The sequence below is a fragment of the Zingiber officinale genome, chromosome 8A (assembly GCF_018446385.1).
Source record: "Zingiber officinale cultivar Zhangliang chromosome 8A, Zo_v1.1, whole genome shotgun sequence".
In the NCBI taxonomy this organism is placed as follows: Eukaryota; Viridiplantae; Streptophyta; class Magnoliopsida; order Zingiberales; family Zingiberaceae; genus Zingiber; species Zingiber officinale.
The window spans coordinates 67,588,459-67,598,927 of NC_056000.1; the positions used below are offsets into that span (position 1 = coordinate 67,588,459).

General features: G+C 40.5%; 2 protein-coding genes across 2 annotated transcripts; both read right to left on the reverse strand.

Moving 5' to 3' along the window:
• Positions 1-199: 199 nt before the first annotated feature.
• Positions 200-4,877, reverse strand: LOC122009375 (VIN3-like protein 2). Its single transcript, XM_042565501.1, has 4 exons — positions 4,675-4,877; positions 1,911-2,577; positions 1,353-1,660; positions 200-1,258 (listed from the first exon to the last, which is right to left on the reverse strand). The coding sequence occupies exons 1-4, from the start codon at positions 4,694-4,696 to the stop codon at positions 390-392; spliced, it is 1,866 nt and encodes a 621-aa protein (XP_042421435.1). The 5' UTR covers positions 4,697-4,877; the 3' UTR covers positions 200-389.
• Positions 4,878-5,700: 823 nt separating this feature from the next.
• LOC122010938 (galactose mutarotase-like) lies at positions 5,701-7,203 on the reverse strand. The gene is made up of 5 exons (XM_042567401.1): positions 7,032-7,203; positions 6,894-6,943; positions 6,696-6,819; positions 6,512-6,616; positions 5,701-6,320 (listed from the first exon to the last, which is right to left on the reverse strand). Exons 1-5 carry the CDS (start codon positions 7,201-7,203, stop codon positions 5,701-5,703), a joined length of 1,071 nt encoding a protein of 356 aa, XP_042423335.1.
• Positions 7,204-10,469: the final 3,266 nt, after the last annotated feature.

Sequence of the window (10,469 nt, forward strand, 5' to 3'; positions counted from 1 at the left end):
CTGGTAAAAAACAGGGTAAAACTATGTATCATAAATCTTTTTCTAAAACTCCACATAATCGAAACTTTATGCATCAGACTGTCCTGTCCTTTTAGAGGTCAATCCTACACCTCTGTAACGAGATGTGACTTGTAAGTGAGATATCACACTCGAGATAAACAAGTCATCCTGATTAGTTTCTAGAAATAACTCCACAAACTGAACAATATTAACCTTGCTATATGAACATTTATTATTTCACAAACTAGTAGCAAAATGGCTAAGAAACAACACGAGTTAAACCAATCACAATCTTCAATCTACTTCAAAATCATAATGAATTAGAAGAAACTAATTCCATTCCGTGACAGTTAAATTGGTTGGCACAGAGTTCAGTTGCAAGCTGATGGTTAGTGCCAAAGCCTTGTGCATAATCCTTTGTGCAGCAATGGTTTCTCCCCTGTGCATATGCCATCCATGAAAGCATCCATCAGTTGGGCCACCAGACTCTCAGGTTCGTCGATCAGAACATCGATGAACGTGCTAACAACCCTTCGTTCCTGAGGGGTAGCTTTCAGACTGAACCAAGTGAGGAACTTCACCCGGAACTCCTTCTCCATGTGCCCCTCGCATTCCAGCCATCTGATCACCTTGACGCAATACTCGTACTGTCTCTCTGCTGATTCCTTCTTGCTGTCAGAATCCGGTGTGTCATTGGCATTCGCCTCACAAGGCCCCAAACTTGATGGCAGTGTTAAATGCCTTTCGTTGTTGTCACTGGCATCCTCGGACGGTAAAACCTTGTGGTGATTGGCATGGTTGTTATCACTGTTGTTTGTTGAACCTTTCTGTGAATCTGATCGAATGATCATTGGTAGCTCAACCATGTCCTGTTCCTTCTTTGAAAACAAAATAAATTCTTCGCCAATGTAAGCACTACCGGAGTTCCGGGTTGAGCATTGGCCGCTATTGCCAATGAGGCCCTGTGTCACACATTTGGCCTCCCACTTACCAAGCTCCTTGATGCTACTAAAAGGAGAAACTCTGAAGTAATATTCAGTTGTAGGGCTAAGTCCCGATATCATAATCTTCGTATCCGGCCTCAGTACAAGGCAGGTGGGTTCTTCTGGATAGCTTACTTCATCGTACTTTCGATACCAAAGCGAACAACCTATAATGTTTTCTTCGAACATATCATCTTGGGATTGAAGAGACACTACGACAGAGAATGGAGATATGTCTTCAAAATCAATATGGAATGCTTGGAAGCCTTTACCAACTGATCGAAACAAATCATGAAACAGTCAGTGCAGCAAAGCAACCGACAGAATCTGAAGTAACCACAAATAGAACATGAAGAGAGAAAATCGCACCAGGAGCATTCGGTAGGTCAGAAGAAGTGGTAAGTAGGGAGTCCGCGACCTCCAGCGCAGAGGCACAGAGCCTTTGAACTTCTGCACCACAATTAAGTCGGTTGACTATGCCCCGTGCCATTACCGTCGAGACCTTGGCAAGAGGTCCAACTTCTTTCTTGAGTATCCTTACAGCCAAGTTGACAACACTTTGTAGCTCTTTGTAGCATTCAGTTCCTTTGAGCATTTTGTGAGACAGAAATAAGCGCTCACATAATACATCAACTCGCCTAGCCTCCTTTGCAGCGAGCATCTGTTTTCGCCAGCATCTGCAGAAATGACGCATAAAAAGTCTGTTAAACACTAGCACAATAGTATCTTTGCCAGCGCGAGTTATTCGATAAGTTCTATGATATGGCAATAAAGTGAAAAACACAGCAATGTATGCTTGAATTGCAGTAAACGGTAAGTAGAATGGCAATATCATTGAAGTACTATAGTTATTAAATAATATTTGTCATGCAAGATCAACTAAAATGACATAAGTTAGAAATCATTGTGTTCTAAATGTCAATTTACCCGATCAGCCAATTTGCTTTCCCACAGCAAACACAATAGAAGCTGGCATCCAATTTTGGGGAACACCCAGTCTTCAATATGCCAGCTTTTTCATGCTTAAGGGCACATTTCAAGTGGCATGACATACCACATGATTTTCCACGATAAGGAGGATCTGAATTGCAAAATAACCATAGACTAGGATCCTTGTTGTCATCGTAATGATGGCAGATGCAGCAAGAACATCGCTTACAGTATCCGACGTCTAGAGTTAATGTGGCTCGACAAGCTGGATTTTGGCAGATTAAGGTGGTGTTGTGCTCTTCTGTGACTTTCACCATAGCATGAGTTGTTATATCAGGAGCAATCTGTATCGCAATTTCTTTTTTCCTTTTCTTCTTCAATCCGTTTTGACTCTTTGGTATGATCGATAAAGGGCTTGCTATATCTTCTTTTCCAATATTTCGAGAAACTAGCTTAAGCAAATGCTCAATCATCTTAGGCTTGCTTACTCCAGTGTACTTCCTTTCTCTTCCCGTCTCAGCACAAATTAGTTGGAGAAGCTCCCGACGACTCCACGACTGGAGAATTTCAGGTGCACTGTCAGCCCACCGTGATATTTCATGAACTAGCTCTCTCTTCTCCTCCAAATTTAGATGGCTGCATTTTGAAGGGTCTATTACAAAACCTGGATATTAAAAGGAATGTCAGTTATCAAAAAGTTTCAGTTTCAAAGAATAAATTATTTAAGTGAAATTCTGCAATACATATGGAAGTTTTACCTTATATTTCCATAGCTTTATCATGTAGAATAAGTAATCATGAAATTTTAGGAATTTCAACAAAACACAATGACTGAATACAAATTGATAGCCATCGTGCCCGGTAACGAAGAATTAAAACATAGAGTTGTCAGTGAATGTCTTATACGATAATAACCTAAGTTTACCATGAAATTAGTCTAAACAAAGCCAAATAGGAGGTGATGCAAAGCTTGTAGAAGAATACTCAGAGCAGATGGTCTGAAGATTGATGATACTTTTTGAGTTGCATTATGCTCAGCTCTTGCTTTTGATCATAACTTGAGGCAAAAGGACATCTGATGGTAGATGGAAGAAAAGAAAATGCTCCGGCAATTTAAAGCAAACAACTGAGTCAGTTGCATGACAAGAAGACAAACAGACAGGATAAGCACATAGTGGTAAAAGACAAGGCGAAGCAAACAAGAAAAAGCACAGTCAAATCTGAGGAACCGTCTCATCATAAACTCTCAACTTGCGAGTCAGCTCACACCAGAAAGTCACTTGCTATTTCCTCTTTAAAAGTCATGCTAGGTCCTTTGATTTTTGAGTTGGATAAAGCAGCCAAAAGCTGTTACATGAGCAAAATTCGTAATAGATTTTCAATGACTTAAACGACATGATATTGGATTCTTCCAGAGAAGTGATAATGTCATAAATAAAACAAATATATACGAATGCTTTGCAGGAGAATCTCTTTGCCAGGTTCCGGAACTATCTTGAGAAGTCTAATAACCACTTCTGCCACCAAAATTATTCAAGAAGAAAAACGAATCTTGTTCATAATATGAGGCTTCATCTTGTAGTACAATGGCATAAGGACACAAACAACTGTTTAATGGTGATCTCAGTAACTCTATGTCAAAAACATTTTAGCCTGAATTGTCCACTGTTTCACCCTCAAAATTACGCCAAACAATCGGATTTATCTTTCTGAGCACACTTTCTGAAGGTTATAAATTCAACGACAATAAACCATCAGGGAAATAGAAATAAGCATCCTGGAAAGAAGGCAGGTTGAAGCATACCAGCATGCATGGTCATCCTGTTCAAAAATTCTAAAAAGGACCAATGAAGATTTTGCATAAGAACAATTCAAGAAGCTCTCGGATTTACTTTCTAATAGTCTATTTCTGCATTAGGAGCATACTACATGTAATATCTTTGATAGAAAGAAAGATCTGAACTTTATCCTAAACATTGGATGAAAACTTTCATGCAACAGTGATACATACTCCAGTATTTTTACAAGTAAATCTCAAGTGTCCACACTCTTCCCGTAACCTAATGGCTGAAAACTCCATGGAGCAAAAGAGCTAAAAGGTTTTCAAGTGCACAGCCAGTGTGGCATCTAAGATACAAAAGAAAGCAGGTGAAATTCCAACATGAAAAGAATTCCTACAGTTTAAATTTTAGGCTTTCCGTTATTTGAACAATCCATTCCAAATTTGCAACTTGTAAGCAAAGCACCCTGCAAATAATACTCCCTGAGGTTTCTCCAATATATACTAGAACGAAAAAGACATTTATGCCAGCAATCAAAGTCTTAAAGATCTAGGCGCTGGATTATGTGTTTCTCAGTAGAGTATTCACTGTTCGAGTATAATTCTAAGATCAACATCTACTGTGTCGATCCTCCTTTCCCTTCAAACCTAACACCCGGAACTCCCAAGAAACTATATATGATAAAATCAACTCAAAAGCGATAAGCATCTTCAAAATCGAAGCCAAGGCGAGACCTTCAGGATCTAAAATCTAAAAAAAGGGGCGTCACAGCGGCGTTTCGTCAATGCAGCGGAAACCAGAAAGAGAAGCGGTGTAAAAAAAACTCAAAAGGCAAAAAAAAAAAAAAAAAGAAGATGAATCTTTCTTACTCAGGACAAAGCGGTCAGAATGCTGAGTCTGGAAAAACGAAATGCGGCTAAAAATGGAAGGAAATGGAAGTAGAAGGACGGCATTGCGGCATAGAAGGGAAAGACACTGACCTGAGAACGTGGCGGCGTCCATGGCCGATTGGAGATTCCCCGATGCTGGCTGAGTTGAGGAGGAGGAAGATGAAGACGAAAAGGGGGAAAGGAAAGCGAAGCCTTTTCGACGGAGCCACGCTCGCTCGACGCAGACGCAGCAGCCTTGGCTGGTTTGGCGAGGCGTTTTCGCCAAACGGCAAAAGGAGAAGATAAAAAAAAGTTGCAGTAGTTAACATCTAATTATTACGGTTATATTATAAAGACAAATTTTCAAAATGCTCCTTACTATTTATTACCTCTTCAAAAACACCTCTCCAAAATTTATTTTAATAAATATTGTCACATGTGTGTCAGTCGTGACAGACACAAGATTATAAATAATAACTAATAATGGATAAAAATTAAAAAAAAAAAAAAAAAGTTCCCCACAAATATCTCCTTTTGTAAGAAAAATAAAAAAAAATATATATATTTTTCATTTTAATCTATATTATTAGACATAAAATACTATACAATTAAAATATTCTTTATAACTTCATCAAAATTATCTACCTTCTTAGTCGAAATTATTTTGAACCTTAAATATTAAATCATAAATCCTAAATTCTAAAACTTTAAATCCTAAATTATAAATATTATTATATCAAAATTATTTACACTCTATTTAAATTATTTTAAATTGATTAAAATTACTTTGAAATAAGTATAACTACTACAATAATATTGGAAGTAAGATATAGCAGTTAGTCATGATTTTTTATAAAAGAAACACTCATTTAACTATTTATTAAATGTTGAACTTCCTTTTGATTTTTACTCCGTAATAATTTAAATTTTACCTTAAATGTAACACAACTAACGCAAGTGAAAAGAAATAAAAATAATAATAAATTAAACTAATCAAATCATATTTTATTATTATTTTTTAATATAATTCCAAATTTAACTAGAGAAACAATGCATAATTCAACCTAATCAGAATAAAACACAAATTATTAACCAAAACTTTTAAAAATAACCCCCCAAACTTTGTCTATTTACAATTTACTTAATGAAGGAGAACTTGAAGAGCATGTAGTGCTTGTAAACTTGGCCCGGTTCATAAATCTGCGAGGGGAAATTTGGATGATTGACCGCATCAGGAAATCCCTGCGACTCCAAGCATAGACCGGCGTGGATCCCATACACCCGCCCTGCTTTTCCCGTCTCCGCCTTCAGAAAGTTGCCCGTATAGAACTGCAGACCGGGCTGGTCGGTCCACAGCTCCAGGACCCGGCCCGACCGGCGGTCCGACACCGCCGCCGCCCGCCGCACGCCCTGCCCGTCCGCCTCCCCGGAGAGGACGTAGTTGATGTCGAACCCACCGGGGAGTCTGCGAATGCGGGGGCCGAGCTCGGCGGTGTCGCGGAAGTCGAAGACGGTGCCGGAGACTGGGGCGATTACCCCGGTGGGGATGAGGTCGGCGTCGACGGGGGTGATGCGGTCGGCGAGGAGGCGGATCCGGTGGCGGAGGACGTTGCCGGAGCCGGCGAGGTTCCAGTACGAGTGCTGAGCCAGGTTGATGGGCGTGGGCTTGGTGCGGGGGACGGCCCGCATGAGGACGTTGAGTGTGAAGTCGTAGTCGATTTTATACGTCACGAAAACGTCCACGTCACCGGGAAATCCTAATCGATTAAAAAAATAATAAAAATGTCAAATAATTTAATTTTATGAATACTTTTTAATAAAATTTAATAAATGTGATGTACGGAAATTAAATGCCCCATTAAATTATTCTAAATCACTGAAACTATTTTGATAATAAAATAAAAAAATTCAAGAAATATCAGGGGTATTTTTAAAAAAATGCTATTACCTTCTTCTCCATCGAAGCTTCGATAATAAAATGTGATGTACGGAAATTCCCCATCTACTTTCTCTTTTACGGTCCAAATAACTCGACTAAATCCTCTATGCCCACCTTTATTATTATTATTAGAAATACAAAAAAATATATTATTTTTTAATAAAATATAATATATAAATATAAAATTAAATACCGTGGAGTGAATTATTGCCATTGTTACGATACAAATGATACTTCTTGTCATTTAGAGTGAATGTGGCATTTGCAATCCTATTAGCAACTCGGCCTATCAATGCACCGAAATAAGTCGTGTCGTTCTGTGATAACGAAAGATATATTTTAATCGTGATATACCGGAGAGAAATGTATGTTATTGATGTCTAATTCTTACTATGTAAGGGCCGATTCCATCATACCCGAGAACGATATCGTCTAGCTTCCCTGTTGAAGCACAATGCATCAAATTACTATTGAATTAATGCTTATCCAAATACATTCATGAATGGAGTTTTTGATAGTAGACGAGCACCTTTGGAGTCGGGGAGAATGACCGAGACAATAGTCGCACCCCAATTGGTGACCTTGACAACGAACTCACCTCTCGTGAGCTCGTAAATCGCTACCTTGTTCTTTACCGGCGAGGAGGTGGTGCTGCCTACCAAGGCCAAAACCAAGAGAGGGAAGAGAAGGAAGTTGTTCATGGTTGATTATGTTTTTGGCTATATCACAAAAAAGATAATATATGATGGAGACACTTATATAGGTATCGAAAATGCCATGTAATTCTTATTTTGGGTCAAATATGGATAATTATCGGTTCGAACAAATAGGAGATACGTGTATTTGAATCATCCATGACTTGACACCTTAAGTGTTCATCGGTTTCTTATCGAATTATCTAGTGGAAGTGATGGAGCAATCGATTCAATGGATCTTATTAGTTTTAAGATTTACAATAAATTAAAAACTATACCAAATTTTTAAAGGAATCAAAAATAAAATGTACTTAAAATGTTTGATCAATATTTTTGAAGTACAATTATTTTTTTTTAATTAAAATAATATAATATACATAATCTTTTTGACCAGAGTAAATAAAAAATACCTAAATTTCATAAGAATTTATTAAGTAAAAGCGTCTGACTCCACTAAAATTATACAGCTGCTTGTAAGTACAATATTTGGTCTATTTTAATTTTGATATGTCAATTTTAAATATTAAATCTTGAACGATAATCTTGATTTGCTAACAAATATTCACATTATAATAATTATGATTTTATATATGCTATCATTCATAGTGTAACAATTATAAAATCATAAATATTATAATACAAACTTAACATGATCTTCTAATATCCATATTATAATAGCAACATAAATTTATTTTGTTTAACAATATTCAAATTGTAACAACTACAAAACTATAATTGCTACTATAAAATTATAGTTATTACAATTGATCATGTCCGAAAGTTAAAGAGATGGAAAATCGGGGATGTGGCGCTCCCGCTAACCGCCTGTAGACTCCACTCTGACTTATAACACAGATGACGTCAGTGTTGAGCCAGGGAAGGGGTCCCCGGTATTGGCCTTCCAACGCTCAAGTCAGTCACTTGCGATGAAGTAGAAGGTGGAGCAAGAATGAACAGTAAAGAGCACAGTGTCTCGCATATTACGTACCTCCGCCGATGCTTGGATCTCCCTTTATATAGAGTTCCTGTAGCGCGCGTGCACGCTTTCCAAGGCAAACACACTTCTCAAAATTTTCCCTGAAAAAACTTGTCAGTAAAGTGTTCCTGCCACAGTACCTTAATGGGTCGAGCATATCTCTAAAGTGACAGTGGAAGCTTCTGTCATACGATCTTTCGGCTGTCCATGCCCGGTGTCAGCGACACCAACTCCCAAAAGAATGTCGATGGATATCAGAGGGAGTGTACTGCTAGGCCGAGCGAGTTGACCATTCCGCCGGAATTTTGTCGCTCTGGTGTCCCGTCCGGTCGGCCAGAATCTCGCTACTCCTGTGCGTGTCGTTCGACCAAAGTTCCACTTTGCCACTGTCGAGACCTGCTACCAGGCTGAGTGGTGTAGCCGCTCGGCCGAAGTTGAACTCTGCCAATGTCGAGCTCTGTTGTCTGGCCGAGCGGGGTAGCCGCTCGGCTCGGTTGATGCACATCGTCTCCTCCATTGAGCGTCGGTCATTTGACTCCTCCCCGTGTCGAATAAGGTGGCGGATCGGGACATTCTCCCTCCGATCGGGGCATGGTCGCTCGACCGATCGATAATATCTGAGCATTGACCGTCTTGACTTTGACCTCCACCGTGGCAGCTATCTTCCGCGGGGTGGGGCCCCTCATCATCGTCGCATCACATGTCTCCCCCTTAAGTCTAGTCGAAGGAGACTGCAAGTCCAACTAACTAGACAATTGTCTGAGAAGTTTTCCACCCGATCGGCCTTCAGCACTACTTGGTTTCTGATCGGACTGCAACCACTCTCTGCTGGTCAGTTTGTTGAAGCTTGTCGTTCGGCCGTAGGTCTGCTCCCTCAAGCCGATCAGAACAACGAGCATTCATACTTGGCAATCTCTTCTGGGGCTTCTTTGGGTAAGCGCGATTTGGGCTTACATCACCCTAATTTTTAGGAAATCGTGCAAATTTCTATGCATTAAGGCTGAGCGTGCCCCATGCCTTTTAATTGCCCTCATTAAATGTCGGCCCGTGGCAATGTGTCACGTGTCACGCCCGCTGCCGCCGCACGCTTGACGTGACATGATGATATCCGCTGGCGATGTGATGTTTGGCGGTTCAAATTTAACGACCTGATCTTTACCTGGGTTTCCGAGACCTAGATTGGATGGCTCCGGGCGACCGAGTCTGGGGTTTATAAACATCGCCTGCTTCATCTTCGTTACCCTACGTCGTCTTCGTTTGCAAGCTTCTCAGTGACACCGCGATCTACTCCATTGCCCCCTTTCTCCGGCAATCTTTTGTGATCTCTAGTAAGCTTCCTTCCAATCGCACCTTGCTTTCTTCCTATGTACTTCCCTGTCTTCGAGTTTTTCGGCATCTCTGAGTGTTTCGGCAATAATTCTGCCAGTAGGCTTCCTTCCCTTCATATCTCTTCACCCTCCCTTGTTTTACGATGGCGAGTTCCTCACAGCCTCCCGTCGACATCCTTGGACTCTGGTACACCTCTACCGAGTCCCGGTTTAATGCCGGCGATACTGAGAGCTTGACTGTCACCTATGAATTTCCTCCTAATTATCAAGTCTTTCTTCCCTCTCCTTCCGATCGGCCAAATTCTCCACCGCCCGGCTGCATTTGTTTTTTTAGAGATCAATTTACCGTCGATCTGCGGTTTCCTATTCACCCCTTCTTTCCCGTCTTCGAGTATCTCCTTTTATCAATTAGTGTCAAACTCCTTTCGGCTGCTGTACAGGGTAGTGATCATGTTCCGCCTGTACGACATTCATCTCACTCCCCAGATTTTTCATTACTTTTATTATCTGAAATTGTCCAAGCCAGGGACTTTTCTTTTCCAAGCCCGAGTGAGCTTAGTTTTCTTCGACAAGATGTCGACCTCCAACAAGCATTGGAGGGAATATTTCTTTTTTGTACGCCTTCCCTAGCGGCCGGACTTCCCGACCCACTAACAGCTCGAAGTGGCGAGTCAGCCTCCTTTGAAACAGTACAAGAGCCGATCGACTACCTCAATGCAACTTCAATGTTGGTCAGTCAGAAGTATGACATCCATAAGTTATTGCTGGAGGGTGTCCTCTATATATTCGGCCTAAGTCCGATCTGCACCCGACTCTCGTCCAGCCTAGGTATGTGACCTCTTTACTCCTTCATTCGATTCTAACTGATTTTTCTTCTTCTTTTAAAGCTAAAGTCATGCTACGTGCGTGTCTGGTTGGCAAGGCTAAACTGGCGGATGCCTCCATCAATGCGGCAGCTGTGGAGGAGT